Consider the following 23169-nt stretch of genomic DNA (forward strand, 5'->3'; position numbering starts at 1 on the left):
ATCTTTTTTCTATCGAAAGTTACATTCATTTCCCCATCCAGTTCCATCAATATGCCAAAAACAATTTGTTCAACCACCTTCACTTCAAGATAGGATAGGCCACCATAGAATGAACTTCCTTTTATAGGATGAACCCATATTCATGTGGCTTTCAGCCTTGCACTCCATCTATGGTGGCCTATCTTGAAGTGAAGTGAAGTTGGTTGAACAAAATGTTTTTGGCATATTGATATGTAACTGCCATCACGCGTCGCCATTTTGAGAAAGAAAATGTCACGGCACCAAAAGTTTTTTTGATTGAGATGTAACACTAGTGTTACACGTAAGCCAAATCGCGTATTACGAACAACCTCTAAATTGCCCAGTACAGGAGAAAAAAAATCGAAATTCAAAATGGCGGCCAAGCCCACGCTGATAAACCACAAAATTTGCCCCTCACTATTAACTTAATGTAACTTTGTGTAATGCCGACATACCTTGTCTAATTCCGCCATTGAAACTATCTGGTCTTTTAAATGTTTTTCAATAAAAAACACTCTAAATACTTTGCTCAAACTGAGGAACACAATTTTGGTACTGCCTTGTGACTCAACTGTTCAAATACTGAAATACTTGGCTAGAATTCCCACAACAATCTTTTCATTTTTCAGGATTTTGTGCCCATAATAATGCAATTGCATGTGTTTTGTTCGTCAAAAACGGCTATTAAAAAAACTTTATTAATATTTTTTTACCTATGGTTCTAATGTTTTTCTAAATCTCCATTAAATTTATGACATCTGGGTATTTAACATGACCAGAACCAAAGCTATTTCAATGAAGATTTTAAATAGCTCAAAGGAGCAATTATTGGTCTTTAATAAACAAACGCAACGCAGTATAAAAGATAAAATAAAAACAAAGAGAAAAACCATAAATGAAGATCCTAAATTCATGCTTGAAAACCCATAGTAAGACTATTTCTAAATGATAAGACAGATTGTTCCTGATTATGATAAACATGGCATATGTATCACCAAGATATTTTTAAATTCAATCACAATAATGAATCATATCAATGAAGACATATATTATAATGTTTTTTACTAGGAGGCGATGGTAACAACGTTATAGAAGACATTATATTACTGGCCTGGAACACATCGATATAGAAAATCTTGATTGAAAAAATAAACGAAGAAGATGCCACCGACTGGAATACCAATCAAATGTAATAAATGTTTAAAAGTCATCAAAAGACAATCAGAAACTGTGCTTGCACTTCAGAATACATGGCATAAACATTGCTTCAGGTATCGCAAGCTTGTTATGTGTTTGTTCTACAAATTATTTTGGGCTTAGGCTTGGAGTGGCTTTATAGACGATCTTTACAGTAATGTTTAAAAATCGGGGAAACCAAAAGTTTATTTTTGTAATAAGTGCAGTACTGTTTTTTAAAACGGCTCCATTTTATGAGTCAATAAAGCCCATATGTGTACTATTTGAAAACAAAATTTTTTTTGATAAAAGCTACTGAAAATTGGGAAATTTTTGAAAAGTTTGATTTTAGATCCCTCCAAATCCCGCTTCATCCCGCTTTAGATCCCTCAAAACCGGAATCGAATTAATTCCCAATTGGGAAGGGCTAGAGTTCTCAATTTTTTACTGAATATTTGTTGTTATATTCCTTATCGGATAAAAGAAAGATCCTTTTGTTAAATATCTTCAAATTTTCTTTACGACCAAAAATAGGCATTTTTTAATCCGATAAATCCGATTACAGATCACCATTCTAGCTAATTTTCTGGTATTTATGCTATATTTATAACTATTATTTGACAACCATACACATTTTCTTTTACGATCGTGAAAATTCTTTGAGGCTTTTGGGCGTTTTTAACTTTTTAGGTTTTAAACCTAAACATTGGAACATTATGTTCTTATTTTACCTCTTATTTTACCTTATTCTTGTAAAAGATTTGGCTGCCCTGGGTTGGCTAGGAAAATTTTGGAAACTTGGGTTTTCATTCTCTAGACCAAGCTCTATAATTTTAGAACTTTGTGTGTTTTGATTCTCCTTTCTTTTTTTTGATAGATGCATAACATGTAAGGAAAGACTACGCAAAGTTTATTACTCATGGAAAGGTGAATTATATTGCAAGAAACACTACTTGGAAAAATATGCTCATTTTTGTCACATTTGTCATAAACCAATTTCTGGGCTACTTATGGTAACGTTAATTTTTAAGTTATTTTAAGATACATTGAGAAAACTAATTTTAGCGGGAACTAATTTTAGCGGTCGAAAAAAAATAATCAAAAAGCAGCATTCCACGGAAATTAATTTTCGTGGTATTTCCCTGCTTTGGACATTTTTTGTATTCTTCTTGAGATTTTTCAAATTTTTTGATGAAAAATAGCAAAATTCACGGGCTTTAATTATCCTGGTTTTGCAAAAATATCATGAAAAAAAGCAAAAATTAGTTTCCTTAAGGTACAGTATTGACAAACTTTACTGACCAGTTCAACTTTTGAAATAGTTTTTATTTGTTTTGTATAATGTGTTTGAAAAAAAAAAACAGAATAGAATTTTTGCAGTTTTGCTATCTAGTACCTCGATTTCTTTCAGTCGAAAAATGAGATTACAATAGAATTAGAAATTTAGAAGGATTCCAAAGAAGTCAAAATATGTCCAATTTGTCAAAACAAATGCAAAGGTCTATTTATGTTGTTTTTTGGACCTACCCCGGTGGGCTGTAGGTCCTATAAATTAACCTTTGTCCGTCCGTCCGTTAGTTACCAGCTTTTCTCGAGATTGGCTCATTAGTTTTTTCTGATTTTTTTGCCGGAAATATGCCGGAAATCGCCGTTTTTCTGGATTTTCATTGGATTTTTTCTATATAATTGGTTGTTTTTTCATTCAAAAACATTATTAATAGCAATGCCCACCATCAAGCATGTTTCAATTTTCAATAAAATTGATTTTTGAAGCCGGAACTTTCTAAAAATCGCCGGAACAGCCGATTTTCGCTGGAAAAACTGTATTTCTTGAATTTTTTGAGCTGTACTTTATATTTTTTCATGAAATTTTGCACACTGATGCAAAATGTCAATACCTAAATTGTGACGGAGCCTGATTTTCGAAAAAAAATTCAATTCCTGCCGAAAATGCCGGAAATATGCCGGAAAAACTGTTTTTTTGGCATTTTCTCGAGATTTTATCATAAGTTTTTTTCTGACTTTTTGCTCAAAGATGCGTATTAACAATGCCCAAAACAAATTTTTTCTGGTTGAAAATTCCGGAAATCGCCGTTTAGTTTACTTATATTTCTATGCTTTTCACACAAAAACATTATTCATAACAATGCTCACCATCAAGCATGATTCAATTGTCAATAAAACTGATTTTTGCGACCAGAACTTCCTATTTATTATTTCCCTACAACCCTTCCCTCTCCCCCCATCAACAATGAATGATGAATTTATTGTGTTGAGTATTTTCGCTAAACGCTATATTTTCTGACTGATTTTTTTAATTTTTCTTTTCGCATTGCTATCTAACTTTAATCATCAGGTAGGTCCATTCAGCATATTGCTTGTTATCATCTAGTACCTCAATTTCTTTCAATCGATAAATAACAGTGCAATAAAAAGTTCTAAATGTAGAAAGGATTCTACGAAATAAAAAGTAAAAAAATATTCAATTTGTCTGTTCAAAAAAACTCATACAAAACTTTAAAGTGCATTATCTTTGTAAACTTTCTTTCTGCTGATCCCATAGGTTTCTGGTGAAATCAGCTTCCACCATGAATGTTTTAAATGTTGCAAATGTCGAATCTTGATTGGTCACCAAGAGAATTATGTATTTGAAGAACGTTCAAGACTATACTGGTATGTTTTCATGCTTCTTATCATTACATTGGGCTGTTCCATTAAAAAACCATACAGGGGGATGGACGAACCTCTAAAAGTCAAAAAAAAATTATTGACAATGTGTGGATACCCACTGTAAAATGGTAAATGAAAAAGTTCTTTTCATACCTGGGTGGACGAACTAAAATCAATCTTTTATCCCCTGGAAATTTCAGAATAACTCTTTATCCTATTGGAAAAATGAAAAAACACCCCCTGGACATTTTTCTCGGATTACCCTCTGGAAATGTTTGGTGTATGGATATAAAATGGAAAGGCCCATTTTTCTATTGCCAAAGTAGGCATTCGACGTGAGAAACACTTGTAGCATCGTGAATAGTGCTGTGAATCGTACTTTTGACATCATTACTTTCTTCCAGTAAAGAAAAACCTCCGCACTTTATAATGGACCATTCAGTTTATACACATTCATGAGGATGGGATTATATTTCCACTGGGTCCCCAAAGAAGAATTTTTATGGGGTGTCCATGAAGAAATTTATTGCATTTTTCAAGGGGGTTTGACTTGAGTTGCCATTTTTTCCAAAGGGTGAGATGATATTGCTCGTTAATTTCTAAAATTTTAAGACATTACATTGTCAAACAACTGACATAAGGTGCACTATTCATGATATGCATCACTGCAATGTCTTTTGACTTTACATCACGGATCCAACAGCTGGTTGTAAGTGACGTAAAATCAGTCAATACAGGTCAATACGTAACTTTCAACCAATCAGCTGTTGGGTCCGTGGAAGACATTGCAATGGTGCATATCATAAATTTCGCTTTCGCAAGCTCAGTATCTTTTGCAAAGCGATTAATACTTCTCAATTCAAACATCGTTAACTTGTCTTTAACTTCTTCTGATTTTACATTTTCAGTAAAAAATGTTATGAGATTGACATTGGAATTTATTTGAAATTTTCGAAATTTAAACTTTTCCACAAGACGGCCATTCACCAAATTCACGTTGCACCACGATTCTTCAAAAAGAACAGTTTCACGTTCAAAGTCAATAAAGAAAACAAGGATGGATTGTTTACGGGTCTGCAGAAAAAAATGACGACTTCAAAAAATGTTAAGCCATCAAAAGTTACCATTGAAAGGTATTGTATTGGGAAGAAAATTTTATTTCCCTATGTCATTTCCGGAATACACCCTCGTGTCACAGACCCGCTTGGACCCCCGCTCCCACTGAAAATTTGTCCAAAAATTTCTTCTCGAATGGGGCAATTACCCTACACTTCTATCTCCACTTGAAACTCAAATGAAAAATTGCACTTCAAAACCATCCCACTTGATTTTTCGAAAAATTGAAAATTTCATCCCCACTGTTGGACAAATTCTCGCCGGGGTTGTTAGACGAGATAAAATGCAGCATGACGAATTCGTTGATTTGCATTAAATCCGTCATTATGGTTTTTTAATATTATTCAAAAAAAGCTTAGAAGTAGTCTGTCATACATTCTATAATTTCCGACTGAATCTTCGGACTGACTACCGTTAGATTAAATCACTTGGATTGTTCCAGTATTTTTACATTCTTTACTTTTTCGTTTTGATTACTACAGCTCTGAGGTGCAATCATTAAAAGTTGGTGACACATTGCTGGAGATCAATGGTACACCTATCACCAGTGACAACATCAAACAGGTTTACTTTTATTACTTTTATTACTTACTAACTCCCCTTTACACAGCCTCCTAACGTATCGTCCACCGTTGAATCAATATCCTGAAATTTCAATCGCAATCGGAAAGCGCCCTAAGATTTTATCCTCATTGATAAAAACAATTTAACCATCCCACTAGTATTTTTGTGCTGGAAATAAAACTTTCTTCCCCATTTGGACTTTGTTAGAAATTTTAATCTCTATTGAGATACAGATTTTTTGTTAGTGAGCCTAGCCTAGCCTAGCAAGTTTCTTTTTGAGGAGAGGGTTATATTTATATATTTCCTGCAAAATTCTGAAATACTGTTTAAAAGCCATGAGAAGAAAGCATCTCCTATTGAAAGAAAATAGGAAAAAATAAAGAGGTGCGAAAATCTGTTTTACGTGTTAGGGAAAGTGGTTGAACATTTTTTAAAGGGCAAGGGAAGGTGCAATTTCTCTTAACCAAGTCCTTAGTTTTTAGTGTTTTAATTGTCTCTCTTTTCTCCAGTTTTCAGAATTGCTAGAAATTGCCGAAGCTTCGAAACGTATAAGCGTCACTCTGGAAAGAGCGCCAGAACTTTCACGACCTCAAGACCAAAACGTTATTTCTACGAGTTAGTTCATCTAATGTTTCCAGCTCACCCAAATAGAGACTTACACGCATGCGTAATTTATTGTTCTTTAAACTGCTAGTTGTTAAATAGCGTAAAGTACAAAAAGTAATGAATATGTAGGGGTAGTAGTTACTGACCAAGGTCGGGGTTTGGGACGACTAAATATGTCGTTCTTTGATAGTTAGGGTTATGGTTAGGGTTTGTCGTTCTTTTTGTCGCTTTTTGGACCTACCTCCGGGTGTCCCGGTGGAGGTTCTATAAATTAACCCATGTCCGTTCGTCCGTTCGTCCGTTCGTCCGTTTGTTCGTTCGTTCGTCCGTCTGTTACCAGCTTTTCTCAGGATTGGCTCATTAGTTTTTTCTGATTTTTTGCACAATGATGCAAAATGGCAATGCCCAGAACGTGACGGAGCCCGATTTTTGAGAAAAAATTTATTTGGACAAATTTGGGCCAAAAACTACCTAAAAATAGGGTTTTTTGGACTTTGTGCAAAATCCTGTCATTACTTTTTTCTGATTTTTTGTAAAAAGATGGAGGGCAAGATTCTCTAAAGAATGGCTGCAGTGGTTTTTCCCGGAAAATTCTTATTCGCCTTAAAAAACGGATTTTCGTATTTTGGGGGAAATTCCCTTTAACCAAATAAGAAAATATAGCTTTTAACAATGTTGACTCATTATATTTTTCTGATTTTTTGTACAATGATGCAAAATGGCAATGCCTAAAATGTGACGGAGCCAGATTTTTAAGGAAAATTATTTTGGGCAAATTTGGGCCAAAAACATTTTAAAAGGTTTTTTGAGCCTGAATGGTTTAAGTGATCTTCGTATTTGGAGAAATTCCTTTTTACCATTTTACATTATTCAACACACCAGCTTTATTTTTCCATTCTGACTTTTTGTACAATTATTGTCACTTTTTTCTTATTTTCATCTGATGTTAATCATTAGGTAGGTCCATTCAGCATGTTGCTTGTTAATAGTTATTTGTCGTTCTTTTTAGATGGTCTGGAAACGTTAGATGAACAGTCTCCTACATCCAGTTATTCATCGCCGACTTTTCAACAGCAAAAATCCTGTGAGGAGGAAAATGTATTTGACCCTGAAGTCTATAAAAGAAATATTTCATACTTTAATTTTGAAGTGTTGAAACGATGCGGTAGTGATTCTGCTATATCAAGGTATGGGACTAGTTGGTTTAAGATTTTCCTAAAATCTTTGGCATTCTTATCATACATGTTTTTAAGAATTTGGTTTGGAACAAAATTTTTGGAGCATGTTTTTTCGCGGGATGAGGATTTTTGCCAAAGGTGAGGCCAATTAGATTTGTTGTTTTACGGGCAAAGCTACCCAAAAAAGAGGGTCGGTCGGCGAAAAAATAAAAATAAAAGTAGAATTTCATCTATAAAATCCCCTGTAAAAAGGCAGTAAAAACTAACTACATCTTGACAAAAATGCGAAATATAAAATAGAAAGACACGAAAGGTCGAATTCATGGACAAAATGAAAAATTGATCATAAAATTCTGTTAAGTCTGTTAAAGCAATGAAAAATGTACTACCAAGATAAATTTTATTTTTATTTCGACTTTCGGAATTTCATGGTCGCACGGGGCCGTAAAACAACAGTGCCGTAGGAAGCATTTTCATATTGGGGGGTGGGCTGAAGTTTAATGACAACAAGAGGGCCCGAGGGGGGGGGGGGTTTGAAAATTTGAGCTCTAGATTGCTTGAAAATGCACTCAATTGTGACAATTATGACAAATTTAAAAAGAAAAACTTTGCATTTTGCAAAATAACAATTTTTGAAAAAATTATTGGGGAGGCATAGCCCCCCTTGCCCCCCAGTTGCTACGGCACTGAAAAACTAATCAAATTGGTTTCCCCTATGGAAATGGAAAAAAATTATTAAATAATCTTCCCACTTAAGGTACCTCTTATGAGCATCCTAGTAAAAGGAAATCGTTTTGTCAAAATTTGTATTGATAAAGTAAGCCACTAAAATGTGACATCTGTTGATTATTTAATACGTGATTATTTTCGTTCTTTTCCTTTCTTAGATATCATATTGGTCAACGAAAACTGAATGTGATTGGTGAAGGCACAACAGTTGTTTCACCACGTGAGAAGTTCTCACAGCTCACTGGTGAAAGTAAACAGCCCAAGAAAAAGAACACACTCGTTAAAAGTTTCTCCATTGGAGATATACATAGGTATGCTCAGACCATGTTCAGACGTTACGGTTCCGAAATAAGTGTGAACGTCAAAATTCGTCAAAACGTCAAAAAAGAAGACGCAAAGCAAGCAAAACAAAGAAAAACAATTCGAAACGGTTTTGCTCCACTTTTTTCATCGGAACGAAACTGCTCCGTTGCTCCCAAACGTTCCGAAACCACTTCTTGATATGCGTAAGTCAAGATGACGTCATATTTTTTAACGGAAGCATCCAAAAAAGCCGGTTTTTGACCTCTGTGTTTCTATTTTTAGTAACAGAGAGAGGTCAAATCCCGGCTTTTTTTGGGTGTTTCCGCTAGAAAAATGAATTACGCATATCAAGAATATGAACACACTCGATCCGTAACGAAAATCATACCGGAGTGAAATGGAACGGTAAATGTGTGAATATGGTCTTGAGGTCTTGAGGGATAACTTAACTATCCAAATTAATGAGTTTGAAAAAAACTTTTTCTTAAAAATTGAATGCTTTACGTGTGCTTGGAGGGGAAGAAAATTGTTGTCTCTTCTGGTTTTAAAATGTTTTTTTTTTGCGAAAAAGGCCTATTTTCACGCACTTAGCTGCCGCCGAATTAAACTCCAACTAAAAAAATTTCCCCACCTAAATTTCTTCCTTTAATGTACCTTAATTATTTTTATCAAAAACACTCAAAAATATTCCAGAAATTACTATATGCGCGAAATTTAAAGGGTGCGCGAATGTCTTAGTTAAATGTAAGATACCAGAGATTATGGAATGTTAAAAGATCTTAAGTAAAGGTTTAACTAAGGAAACCCCACAGATCCTAGCCATACGAGTAGAAACACCATCCCAACTATGGCCCTTATTTATGTTTAAAGAATTTATTGTGGACTCACTTTTTCATCAAAATCGAAGTTATTTATTAGAGTGTCAGTTAGAAATTGTCAAGGTGGTAACACGCTACTCTCGATCAAAGAGCATTGCTTAGAAAGAAAAGAGTTGAAAATGTCAGCCTTCTCCGAAACGTCACTTACAAGAACGTTTCTTTCGTTCTGAATAAGTGGTATCTTAGGGGTTATACGTTCTACATTATCAATTCATACTTTTAGTCAAATTCCTGAAGAGGATGACGTCAACGTTTCGATTAAGCGTGATTTCTTGAAGGGAGAATCACCATTGCATCGTGCGCAATCATTGAAAGTGGTTGAAACATCTTCCAATCAAATTTTTCGACCATCAGATCTGGTGATCGGTGAATGTATCGGTGAAGGTTTCTTTGGGGAAGTTAGCAAGGTTTGTTTTTTGTTTAATTTGGAATAATGGACCATTCCATTTTATATCCATACAGGGGGTCGGACGACATTTCCAAGGGTAATTGGAGAAGAATTTCCAGGGGGTCTTTTTTCATTTTTCCAGTAGGTGAAATGCTATTCTAAAATTTCCAGGGGCAAATAGACTAACTTTTGTTCGTCCACCCTTACTTTTAAGGTATGAAAATAATTTTTCCAAGACTTCTTTTGCAAATTTTGCCATTTTCCTGGGGGTATTACCACATTTCTAAAAAAAAATTCTTTGCCTTAAAAAGGTACGTCCACCCCCCTGTATGGAAATTTAATGGAGCAGCCCAATATGCGCCAGTTTATAGACCTAGTCATATTCATATTGGAAGTTTATCGTGGCTTGGATCACGAGATTTACGTTTGGCTACATTTCCAGAGATTTTTTTGACATCATCATTTGTTTTTGTGTACAGTTTATCGCTTCTTTAGGCGTGTCCGATTAAGACAGCTTGTTTCTTCTTGTTTCACATGAAAAAAAAACGAGTTAAAATACCAAATAACTCAAAAAGTTGAAGGCACAAAAAAAGAACGAGTTAAAATTTTTCATAACTCGGAAAGTCAAAAGCTAAAAATAAACCGAGTTAAGAACACCAAAAAACTCGAAAAGTTAAAGGCTAAAAAAAAACTCGAGTTATCACATTTGTGGTGACGTCATAATAACTGTAATAATGGCGTCACACGCAAAATAACTCGGAAAAATAACTCTGAAAAAATAACTCGGGAATCCCAGACCCCTGTTTCTCGACTTTAAACAATAGTTTTTAAAGGCTGAAAGTGCTCAGAAAATATATCTTTTTTACTACGATTTCTAAGTATTGGTATTAGAATTCTCAAAGACATTCTCTTTTGCGAAGTGTTTGAAATTTCAAAAATCTTATGTCTGAATTTTGATTTTTTCGTATTCGTGCTCCTTATACTACATGCAGTTTTGTAAAAGGTCTATGATTCAGACAAAAGGTTTCTGGGATAGTTTGTATTTTAACACCCCTTTCTCGCCGACCCGCTGGGACCTCTTCCCACTGTCAAATCAAAATATCGTCCCATCCCCACTGAACTTTCTGACATAAAAACAAAAGAATTGAAATTCCTAGCCAGAGAAAATATGGGAATATCAATCCCCATCAAGTTTCAGTCCGTTATTTTTCTCCACACTAGCTGAAAATTCCTACCGGGTCTGTGAGAAGGGGGTGTATTACAGCTCCATGGAACTGACGTTACCGATTAGACTAGCAAACTAGTCTGTTAATTAATCATGTCAGAGGGCGGGAACAGCGGGAGTTTGCTGGAATAGGAGCTGCGTAGGAGAACGAGCAAAAGTTGGTGAGAGGCTGCTGATTAACAGCTTTCAGCCCTTGCTGCCGACAAAATTTCTTCCTGCGCTTACCTAACTCCTACGCTCACTTTTCCCGCGTGATACCGTTCCAGCCCGATTGGCGTGCTCTAGTTACCGATCTATGTAGTGATTCATGATATAATTTCATTTTATTTTCACAGATTACACACAGAGTCACCGGAAAAGAGATGGCCATGAAAAAAATATTCGATATTGATGAAGAAGCCATCGCTCAGTTTATGAAAGAGGTAAATGATAATGATGTACACATACCCACGTACTTTATTAATTTTTTTCATCTGCTTAAAAAAGTAACATTCTAAGCCAACCACTACACTACTGCTCCACTATGGTATAGTATAGTACAAGTTATACCCAATTTTTCAGGTTCATTTACTGAAGAGCCTCCGTCATCCAAACGTTTTGCAGTTTATCGGCGTCATGTTTGAAGATAAAACCTTGCATCTATTATTAGGTAATTACCAGGGTAATGTCATAAGACATTCTAGTGGTTCATGATATGCACCACTACAATGTCTTATGGCATTACATCAAGGCCCCAACAGCTGATTGGTTGAAGTCCTGATATGAAACATGTGTCTGATATGAAACGGGAACACTTGCGTAAAAATAAAACCTTTAAATGAATATCTATTTCAAAAGGATTAAACATACAGAAGTCGGAAGCGTTTTATAATAACGTCAATTTTCAGTCTACGAACAAGAAATTTTTACTGTCTGATGAGTCTGATGAATTTATATGTTAAATTTTTGTCAGTTTGTCTTGTTTTGCTGTTTTTAGAGTACATAAAGAGCGGAACATTATGGGAACTGATAGAACACAAGGTTTGTTTCAAGTTGCGTTTATTTGTGATTTGTGAAGAAACAAATAATTTAGATTTTCTTTTTTCGACGAGGAATCAGGCCCGGCGGAACAACTGTTAAAGTGGGGATGCTCAAAGGCTCAAATTGAGATAAAATTTGCTAGGAATTTGGAAAAAAATCTCATTTGCTCAAAAGTGAGGAGGCTGAGGTCTCCCCAGTCTCCCCGTTTCCGCCGGATCTGGGAATTATGAGTTCAAAAGATAAAATGGCTCTCGGTTAAATAAAATTGGATTAAAATGTAATTTTTGATATTATGTTTTTGACCTTTACCCTTAATCCTTTCAGTGCCGCTGTCGGCATATGCCGACAAGAGAGATCCCGACCTATTTGCCAGAGGTTTTTTCTTTAAGTTTATTGGAAGTTTGATTTTGAACTAGATTTCATTAAATAGCAGAGTTTGAATAATTAAAATATGTTTCAAAGATGTTTCTCATAATTATACATATTTCAACTCAAGGTTCAACACATGTCACTTATATTTCTGATATTTTTCAGAAAATAAGGCTAAATGTGATGGTAAGCTCTGTGGTCGCTTTCGTCGGCATATGACGACATCTGGCAAATAGGTCGAACCTTCTTTTTTTCCCGTGGAAAATACGTCGAACCTTAAAAATACGAACGGCAGTTAAAGGGTTAAAAAATGCAATGAAAATCAGTTTTATGTTGATCTCATAGTTTTATGAATTTTAACTGTAAACTTCGTCTTCGACTTCGTCGCTAACGTCGTTGTTGATAAATTTTGCGCCGTAAAAGGTTCCTTTTCAAAAGTATCTTTTAGCATCCGTTTTAGTTTGTAGAATTCTCCGAAAAATTGATGACAAGCTTGGCGAAAGATATTGCTTCAGGAATGGTATGATATTATAAGACCTTTAAGGAAATTCGGAAAAATATTTCTTTATATTTTGCTTGATACTAGGTTTGATTGTCGTCACAGTACAATCTTTTTGTTGTGATTAGTTCAAAGTTTTGGTTGATAAAAGTTTGCTTATAATACACCTTTTTTGTTGTGATTAGTTCAAAGTTTTAGTTGATAAAAGTTTGCTTATAATACACCTTTTTTGTTGTCATTAGTTCAAAGTTTTGGTTGATAAAAGCTTGCTTATAATTTTTAATTTATAGAAGTGTATTTCTCAGGTCTATTGACCTCTATGAAACAATCTTACATCTTTACAATTTATAGATCTTATCTTTCCATTCGTTTGTCAATTCTAGTTTGAATTTCCCTACGGACGGTGCATTTACAACATTGGTTGCCAAACTGTTCCAAGTATCAATGCTTCTATAGTAAAGTGAATTCGTTTGGTATCCTCTAATGCCGTCTTCAGCGAAATTCCTCTTTAATTCGAGATTGTGCTTACGTTGAGGTCGATTTCGAAGAACGAGTTTCTGACATAGGGAAGATTTATCATAGACATTAAGATGTTTATATACTTCCACCATGTCCCCGATTTTACGCATTTACGCCGGATCTTGAGGCTGGGTAGGTTCATGACTTGTAAACGTTCTTCATATGAATGGTTTCTATAACCACCGACAAGTCTTGTGGCCCTACGTTGGACACTTTCAATTGCATCAGAGTGTTTGATCAGTCGTGGAGACCAAACAGCTTGCGCGTACTCAAGGTGAGGTCTCACAAATGCAATGAAAAGTGTGCGGAGCATCTCGGGAGAAAGGAAGTCGAAGCTTCTATTAATCAATCCAACGATCGAGTTAGCCTTCTTGATCTTGGTGTAGATGTGTTCTTCGAAATTCAATTCACTATCAATAATCACTCCAAGATCCTTCTCTTGATCAACATGTTCTAGGACAGAGCCAGCGATCTCGTAAGGATGTGCATGTTGAATGTTCCAGAATTTCCCTAGTGTCAGCACGTGGCACTTATCAGGATGGAATTTCAACAACCAGTCACCAGACCACTTTTCCATTGCCTCGATATCGTGCTGAAGTCTAATTGCATCTTCAGCGTTATTTATCTCTTCTTATCGGCAAAGAGAAACATTTCTGAGTTGGTAACTTCAGCTAGATCATTGATGTAAATAACGAAAAGGAGTGGACCTAAGACACTTCCTTGTGGTACACCACTTTGCACCTGGCATTTCTTAGATAACTTTCCATTGACCTTCACATATTGGTAACGATCGGACAAAAATGCTTTCATCCAACCAAGTACCCTTCCTCTGATACCATACGCTTCGAGTTTTCTTAGTAATCTGCGATGTGGAACGGTGTCAAATGCCTTTGCGAAGTCGAAATAGATTACGTCAACAACCTTATCATTGGATATCGAGTCTGCACATTTGTCTAAGTAGTGAAGTAGTTGTGTCACTGTCGATCGTTTACCCATGAACCCATGTTGTTTGGTTGATAGCAATTTCTCATTCGTGAGGTGTTCCATTATTTGTTTTCTTTAGGATTCTTTCCATTACTCTACACGCAACTGATGTTAAACTAACGGGCCTGTAATTTTCTGCAAGGTTCTTTTTTCCTTTCTTGTAGATCGGGGACACATGTGCAGTCTTCCAATCATCAGGTAGTTTACTTTCTACGAAGGACTTGGCCATGATAGTATGTAAAGGACCGGCTATGTAAAAGGCCAGCTTTTTCAGCATGACTGGGTGAATCTCATCAGGTCCTAGCGATTTATTAGGATTCAAATCTTTCAGTTCCTTTTTGATCATGTCGATTGTTAGATCGAATGCTACATCTGTGTCTGTTCGTGATGGAAACTCAGGTAGTGATCCAGCAGGTTCATTCGTAAAAACACTGCAAAACTGATCCTGTAGGATGTCAGCTTTATCCTCATCAGTAAAACGAAGTGATGATTTATCATTTGGATCAAGGAGAAGAGGGGAAATTCCCGTTTTGGTCTTCATTGAGTTCCGGATATGCTTCCAAAACTTCTTAGGGCTTCTTTTTGCTTGACCACAAATTCGTTCTTCTAGTGTTCTTCTTTCTCGTCTGATCTTTCCTGTAACCTTGTTTCTCGCAGTAGCGTAAATAGCTCTATTTCTCTGTTCCGAAGTTGTACCTATTGATCTTATCCATTTGCGATGAAGGCGACGTTTTTCTTTTAAGCTTTGTTGAATATCTTGATCGATTGCAAAGCTTCCCTTTTTTCCGTAGGCATGTTTCCCCTTCGTACGAGGAACGTACCGATTCCTAAGCTCGAATAATTTATCTCGCAACATCTTCCAGCAATCATTTACGTTTGCATTTTCTGCTTTTTGATGGAAACCTGTAACCCAGTCAGAGTTCTCAAGATGTCCTTTCATTGCTTCAAAATCTGCCTTATTGTAGTTATAGTTTTCAATAATGCATTCTGTTTCAAGGTAACATTCGAACGTAAATGATAGAACACTGTGATCACTTTTATGAAGTGGTGAAAGATAGGTTATGTTGCTAACCTGGCTTTCTTCATTTGTCAGAATCAGGTCAATAATTGATGGCGTATCGGTACCTCTAGCTCTTGTTGGTTCATCGACGTGTTGGTAAAAGAAGGAGTCTCTTAAGCTTCGAGAAATTGTTCGTCTTCCTTCGTGTGTCATCGTGAGGAGTTGACCAGTTTTCCCAATTGATATCTTTATAGTTGAAGTCACCGACGATACACTTATGACTGTATTTCTTATTCATTGCTATTTCCTTCAGAAGAAGATTAAGTGCTGTATTGTTTTTTGCTGATGTTAGCGTGTTGGTTGGACTTCGATACATACATCCAAAAAACAAAGAATCCGCTCCTTTGAGTTTGATTTCCAGTAAGCACACACCTCCTGAAATTCACTATTGGGTGTGTCACTTCGACTACATTTTTGATCGATTTATGTGTCAAAACGATGATTCCACGTCCAACATTATTTAAGGCATTTGTTTCGTAGGGTTCGGAGTAGCCTTCAATGTGGTAGTCTTGTATGAGACGTTCTTTTTTCGAATGTTTCGGTTTTACTTCACAAATTGCAATGATATCGGGTTGTTCTTTTGAAATCACTTCATTTAGTTCTTTTCTCTTTATTTTAGTTAGTTGGTCTGCATTAGTATATAGTATGTTAAGGTTTTTTCGTTTGTTAGTTTGTTCGTCTTTCTTCTTTGTTACGTCTTTTTTTCGTGTTTGGTTTATTGCCGATCTTTGGCGTTTATCTTCTTTACACCGAATCCGTTTTTTGCAAAACCCCGCACTCTCCAGACTCCATCTTTTTCGGTTTGATTTCGTGCCTTAGCATCTTCTGCCGCCTCTTTGTACTTTTTTCTTTGAGCTGGAGTTAGATCTTCGCAAATGCTCATCCCCTTATAGGCATCAATTCCTTTTAGCGCTGGGAGATTTCCAAAAACATTCATTTTCTCTTCCTCACTGTTCAGAGTAACAATGAGGGGACGCTTTTTCCCGTCTACTGATTTGCCAATTCTTGAGATATACTTGATGTTAATTTTGACGTGGAGCTTTTCGATGAGTGTTTTCACCCATGCTTTAATCTTTTTTGGTAGCATCCTCTGTCGTTGGATCCTCAACACCATGGATGATGATGTTCTTTGATCTTCTGATCTTATCCCTTTCTTCTGCTGCCTCCTCCTCGTGGACCTCTTTAACGGCGGTCTTGATATTGTCATTAGGCACTTGGACATTGGCAGAAGTGGCTGCAGCATACGATTTTTTTACATTCCTCTTTCAATGATGTTAAGATTTCCGTTCGGAAGGTTTCTAGTTTCTTTTCCAGTTTACTCTCTACATATTCGACAGTATGAAACGCCGGGTCATTAGACAATTTCTTCTCTAGATTAGTGAGCTCTTTTTTTTGAGATTCAATAATCTCGAGAAGGTGTTGTTCATTAGACTTCAATTTCTTAATTGTCTTTTCGTTTTCTTTAATCGTCTCATTTAATTTTGCAAGCTCGGCGGCCGTTCGCAGGGATGGTTGAGGTCCAGGTTGAGGGGAGAGGACCAAAAGATCTTTAGTTACTTTCACACAATTTTGACACACGTATTTGCATGCGTTCGCAGTTCTTCTCCCGTCTTTACAGACTGCAATCATGTAGGGTGGTAGCCTTGTACAAATGTAGTGCACTAGTCGATTACACTTCGAGCAGGTTAAACTTTCTTCGTTTTGGTCGTCAGCACAGGATGAAGGACTGCAAAGCGGATTTGGAGTATTTCTATTCCTCGTGGACGTCATGATGGTTGGTTATGGTGATGTTTAAGTTGAATTGGTTGATGTTTTTGATGAATTTGAGTGGGTCTAGTAGCGATTTTTCATGATTTTTCAGAAAAACTCAGATTTTGTTGAATTTGACTGTCGCTATAATACACCTTTTTTGTTGTCATTAGTTCAAAGTTTTGGTTGATAAAAGTTTGCTTATAATACACCTTTTTTGTTGTGATTAGTTCAAAGTTTTGGTTGATAAAAGTTTGCTTATAATACACCTTTTTTGTTGTGATTAGTTCAAAGTTTTGGTTGATAAAAGTTTGCTTATAATACACCTTTTTTGTTGTGATTAATTCAAAGTTTTAGCTGATAAAAGTTTGCTTATAATACACCTTTTTTGTTGTCATTAGTTCAAAGTTTTGGTTGATAAAAGTTTGCTTATAATACACCTTTTTTGTTGTGATTAGTTCAAAGTTTTGGTTGATGAAAGATTGCTTATAATACACCTTTTTTGTTGTGATTAGTTCAAAGTTTTGGTTGATAAAAGTTTGCTTATAATACACCTTTTTTGTTGTGATTAGTTCAAAGTTTTGGTTGATAAAAGCTTGCTTATAATACACCTTTTTTGTTGTGATTAGTTCAAAGTTTTAGTTAATAAAAGTTTGCTTATAATACACCTTTTTTGTTGTGATTAGTTCAAAGTTTTGGTTGATAAAAGTTTGCTTATAATACACCTTTTTTGTTGTGATTAGTTCAAAGTTTTGGTTGATGAAAGATTGCTTATAATACACATTTTTTGTTGTGATTAGTTCAAGGTTTTAGTTGATGAAAGATTGCCTATAATACACATTTTTTGTTGTGATTAGTTCAAAGTTTTGGTTGATAAAAGCTTGCTTATAATACACCTTTTTTGTTGTGATTAGTTCAAAGTTTTGGTTGATAAAAGCTTGTTTATAATACACCTTTTTTGTTGTGATTAGTTCAAAGTTTTGGTTGATAAAAGCTTGCTTATAATACACCTTTTTTGTTGTGATTAGTTCAAAGTTTTGGTTGATAAAAACTTGCTTATAATACACCTTTGTGATTAGTTCAAAGTTTTGGTTGATAAAAGCTTGCTTATAATACACTTTTTTTGTTGTCATTAGTTCAAAGTTTTGGTTGATAAAAGCTTGCTTATAATACACCTTTTTTGTTGTCATTAGTTCAAAGTTTTGGTTGATAAAAGCTTGCTTATATTACACCTTTTTTGTTGTCATTAGTTCAAAGTTTTGGTTGATAAAAGCTTGTTTATAATACACCTTTTTTGTTGTCATTAGTTCAAAGTTTTGGTTGATAAAAGCTTGCTTATAATACACCTTTTTTTGTGATTAGTTCAAAGTTTTGGTTGATAAAAGCTTGCTTATAATACACCTTTTTTTTGTGATTAGTTCAAAGTTTTGGTTGATAAAAGCTTGCTTATAATACACCTTTTTTTTGTGATTAGTTCAAAGTTTTGGTTGATAAAAGCTTGCTTATAATACACCTTTTTTGTTGTGATTAGTTCAAAGTTTTGGTTGATAAAAGCTTGCTTATAATACACCTTTGTGATTAGTTCAAAGTTTTGGTTGATAAAAGCTTGCTTATAATACACCTTTTTTTTTGTGATTAGTTCAAAGTTTTGGTTGATAAAAGCTTGCTTATAATACACCTTTTTTGTTGTGATTAGTTCAAAGTTTTGGTTGATAAAAGCTTGCTTATAATACACCTTTGTGATTAGTTCAAAGTTTCGGTTGATAAAAGCTTGCTTATAATACACCTTTTTTGTTGTGATTAGTTCAAAGTTTTGGTTGATAAAAGCTTGCTTATAATACACCTTTTTTGTTGTCATCAGTTCAAAGTTTTGGTTGATAAAAGCTTGCTTATAATACACCTTTTTTGTTCATTAGTTCAAAGTTTTGGTTGATAAAAGCTTGCTTATAATACACCTTTGTGATTAGTTCAAAGTTTTGGTTGATAAAAGCTTGCTTATAATACACCTTTTTTTGTGATTAGTTCAAAGTTTTGGTTGATAAAAGCTTGCTTATAATACACCTTTTTTTTGTGATTAGTTCAAAGTTTTGGTTGATGAAAGCTTGCTTATAATTAGAAGTTAACCTTGAGACAATCCGATATTTATGTGAAAAGCATGCGAGTTATGCTTTCCAGTCGGGAAATAAGTGACTCGGGCATTTAAACTCAATGACACTTTTGACACTACTAATTATGTAATATTATTTAGTAATATTTTCTTGTTATTTGTAGTCATACTTGCACAGTCAAAATGTGATGCATCGTGATTTGAAATCTACAAATGTTTTATTGAAAAAACATCAGGTATTTAAAAAGAAATTCTAATTAAACTTGACTTCATCGTTTTTGTTATTATACATTTTGTCCATAATGAATGATATGTTTTCTTAAATATTTGTACTAAGACAATTTTTAATTTAATTTGTTCTTGGGTTGTTCCCCGAGGGGGAGGGGGTACTTAAGCAAATGGAGGGTACGGTAGGTGCCGCTCTTAAGGGTACCTGGATTTCCAAAGTCCTGCGAAGGGTTGGAAAAATCAGAAAATTAAATTTCAGTCCCATTAAGGGTCGGAGAAATAGGAACATTTAAATTTTTTACCCCCGAGAAGATCGAAATTTGTTCAAAATTGGTCAAATTTGTCGCAATAAGGGTCGTAAAATTCACAAAATTTTCCTTTGTTTTCTGCTATTTAGTCCCGGTAAGGGTCCGAGGGTCGAAAATCGGGTGGCACCCCCCCCCCCCGTCAGTTCGCTACCCTAGTACCCCCTCCCCCCGGGGATTGTTCTTGGCTCTGTGTTCAAGATTTAATATTTCATGTTTTACAGGGTCAATATACAGCAATCGTAGCAGATTTCGGATTAGCGACAGTGATGCGTGCTGAAGAGGTCCCCTTTTCTTCAACCATACCAAAAAGTTCTCTTTGCTCGCCTACGTCACCACGAAGTGCAATGAAGTTTCAAAAGAGAACAACTTTTGTTGGAACAGCTTACTGGATGGCGCCCGAAATATTGAACGGTTTGTGTACATCGAACTCTGAATTAAAACTAGAAAGCACGTCTTTAAAAGTAAAGATGGTATGACATTTTCGCTTGAAGATGTTGTCATGTGTCCCAAAATGGTAGGCTGATGGAAAATTGCAAACTTCGTAATGTGTCCAATCTAGTCCTTTTTTTAATTTGGCGAATCTTAGTCATAATAAGCAAACGTGATTTTCGCAGGTCTCTTTTTTTCAAACCATTTTTTTTTTAAATAATCCAGAAACAACATACAAGGACACGTAACTGAATACTGTCATGCGTGGCACGTGACACCCAGTGTTATCAAGTTGAATCCAACGTCTCGTCTGTGACGATTATTCTAATTCATCAAACATTTCTCTTTTGGTTTCTAGGAGTGAAATATGATGAATCTGTTGATGTTTTCTCTTATGCTATCACATTATGTGAGGTAATAGATTACAAAGCTTACAGTTCTTCCGTGTCATTGAAGTAAAAAAGAGGGTAGATATTTTCTGTCTTAGATTTTAGAAAAATTCAACAAATATGGAAAACCTGGACTAATTTACGTCTGAAATGAGGAACTGCTTTAAATATTGCGTTATTCTTATCCATTTTTGGCCAGACCTAGTTCATGAGCTGGATGTCTTTGGCGTGAGGTTTTTGCAGGATATTGCCTCTTTTCAGGCTAAGAAACCACAATTCTGGCATGTAAGCAATTTAGTGTGAATATAAGCAATTTCGAGTGATTTACATATACTGCCTTGCTCTGAATTCTTTTATCAATGTTATTATTTTTCAGCTTATCAGTAGGACGAGGAACGATGGTGACTCCATACCAAGGAAGAGAGTAAGATTCTAAATTACTCTAGTGTGCTTAATTGAAGGGGGTGGAATAAGCAAGGGGGTGGGTAGCTACTCCAGATAAAAAGTCAATAAAATGGGGGGAGTCATAATTAAGTGCTATTGACCTGATTTTGCAAAAAGAAAAGGAAAGGAAAATGAAGGTTTTTGGCCAATTTTGGCACTTCGTAGCACAAAGGTCATAAAATGGGGGGGGGGGGGGGGGGGGGGGGGTCATTATAAAGTGATATGGGGTGATTTGCAAAATGAACCCCCCTACAATTAAGCACACAAGAGTAGTTAATTATTAAATTTGAATTATTTTACTTAATTGACAATGTGAGATGATAACAGGTTCCCTTGGATTTTGTTGTCACAGTGGAGTCTCTTCAACTCGAATGTCTCGATTAAATTAACTCGAACAAGTTTTCTAGTTCATTCATATATCAATAGCTTATAAACCTTACTCTAAAACTCGAAATTTCCTTAACTCGAACAAATTCGTGTTTCTCATGCGTGTTCGAGTTATGGAGACTCAACAGTATTTTTACTTATTGTGAAGAAAGAAAAGCGTCTATGTAATGGTAGGAAATTTAATTTACTCTTCTCTTCGTTTGTTTTGCAATCACAGGATTATAGTTTGGATGTGGGTGCATTTAAAAAGATGTTAACACTAAATTGTCCACCACTTCTTTTCGACTTGTGTGCGCTATGTGGAGATTTCGACCCTGTAAAAAGGTTTGATTATAATCTTCTTAAATTTCATTAGAAATCTTATTTTATGTTGAAAGTTGAAAGTATCTAATACGTAATAATTTACGTTGAATTGCAAGAATCAAAGACAGACTTACTTACTCGCGAAATAATTCCACATGAAATTTTCAAATCAGAACCACTTTCAACAATTTTTTAGCTGATTCGGTGAAATAAAATCCATGCACACTTATTCAAAATGCTGATTCGGGAAAATAAATCCAGAAAATTTCCCGATTTAAATCAAAATTAAATCTCGTGCAAATTAATATAATTGAACTAAGTGGTACTTATATACTTTTTGATTTTGATAGGCCATCTTTTGTTTGTTGTGAAAAGTGGCTGGATATTCTATTGACCCATATTGAGTTTGAGATTCCTTTGCCAGAAGAAATCAATTTTTACGTCGAGCCAAAACCATTACGTTTGAACAGTAATACTTTTAAGAAGAATCTTCAAAAGAAAAAACTGGAAACAACCGTATGAGAGAAAGTTCGTATGTGATTAGAAGTAAAAGTCTTCGAATCTGATAGACCGTGGTACCGAGGGTTAAAGGTATGATTGGCACCTGCAAGGTTGTGGATATGTTCGCTTGTCAATCTGGACCAAATTGAAATTCATTCCCGTAGAGCGTACACTGTGTTCGTATGGTATTAGAAGTAGAAGTTCTCGATTCTGATGGACCGTGGTACCGAGGGTTGAATGTGTGGCTGGCATTTATAAGGTTGTGGATATGTTCCCTTGTCAATCTGGACCAAACTGAAATTCATTCCCGTAGAGCGTACACTGTTGTCATTTTCATTTTTGGGCCAATTTGTTGCTGAAAGATGAGGTTTGATCGGAATAGCAATCATCAAAAGTATCATCACCTTCGGCATGAAAAATACAAAGAAATCGAATGCAATGCTTAATCCGAGACTTATTCGACTTTGGTTTCCAACCTTCCTTTTAATCATATCTCTAAAAAGGATGCCAGAATTACACGAGGGATATTTACGACGGGTCAATGCTTGCGGAATACTCTGGTATTGTTAGTCGGTCTAATATCCACATTCCTTGGTTTCTGTTGGGATTTTTTTTCACGCACGTGTCCAACATAAAAATGCATTTCTACAGAGACTACGGACACTGTAAAAGCAGTCAATGTTTGAGACCAACCTGATGACGTGATCATTGCTTGAAAATACCGAAAATAGGACCCCCCTCTAACTTTTTTTCACTTTAATTTTATTTTGATCAAATTTTATGCAAATAGGCAGGTCACTCCACGTGGCATGCATTTTAGGGACAGAGGCTCAATTTTTTGCCACCTGTTATTAAATCTTGAATTTTTTTATCTTAATTTATTTAAATTTTCATTATTTTAGTTATTTTTTTGTTTATTTTTTTGTAATTTAATTTTTTTGCACTGTTGTTAGTTTTATATGCAAGGGAAATTGAAAATGAACCTATTTTAAAAGATATTATATATTTTTCTACCTAGA

General features: G+C 35.2%; 1 protein-coding gene across 2 annotated transcripts; it reads left to right on the forward strand.

Annotated features, from left to right (window-relative positions):
* Positions 1-1095: 1095 nt before the first annotated feature.
* On the forward strand, positions 1096-23169 carry LOC136809294 (LIM domain kinase 1-like). 2 transcript variants are annotated; one of them, XM_067065809.1, is made up of 19 exons: positions 1096-1292; positions 2075-2210; positions 3761-3870; positions 4776-5000; positions 5466-5547; positions 6057-6162; positions 7163-7340; positions 8219-8371; positions 9465-9648; positions 11190-11276; positions 11416-11503; positions 11831-11874; positions 12704-12763; positions 19326-19397; positions 19919-20108; positions 20485-20540; positions 20892-20939; positions 21564-21670; positions 22000-23169. In XM_067065809.1, the coding sequence occupies exons 1-19, from the start codon at positions 1183-1185 to the stop codon at positions 22169-22171; spliced, it is 2208 nt and encodes a 735-aa protein (XP_066921910.1). In that variant the 5' UTR covers positions 1096-1182; the 3' UTR covers positions 22172-23169. The 2 variants fall into 2 exon arrangements, with proteins under 2 accessions (XP_066921910.1, XP_066921912.1); XM_067065811.1 differs by lacking the exon at positions 12704-12763 and having other exon boundaries at positions 22000-22258.

The sequence above is a fragment of the Clytia hemisphaerica genome, unplaced genomic scaffold (assembly GCF_902728285.1).
Source record: "Clytia hemisphaerica strain Z4C2 unplaced genomic scaffold, Clytia hemisphaerica genome assembly, whole genome shotgun sequence".
In the NCBI taxonomy this organism is placed as follows: domain Eukaryota; kingdom Metazoa; phylum Cnidaria; class Hydrozoa; order Leptothecata; family Clytiidae; genus Clytia; species Clytia hemisphaerica.

Bases quoted from the DNA above. Each gene is read 5' to 3' on its own strand.
- LOC136809294 (XM_067065809.1), top strand. From the start codon at position 1,183: ATGCCACCGACTGGAATACCAATCAAATGTAATAAATGTTTAAAAGTC. The intron at 1,293-2,074 runs GTATCGCAAGCT...TTTTTTTGATAG, and splicing joins TGGCATAAACATTGCTTCAG to ATGCATAACATGTAAGGAAA. The intron at 20,940-21,563 runs GTAAGATTCTAA...TTGCAATCACAG, and splicing joins ACTCCATACCAAGGAAGAGA to GATTATAGTTTGGATGTGGG.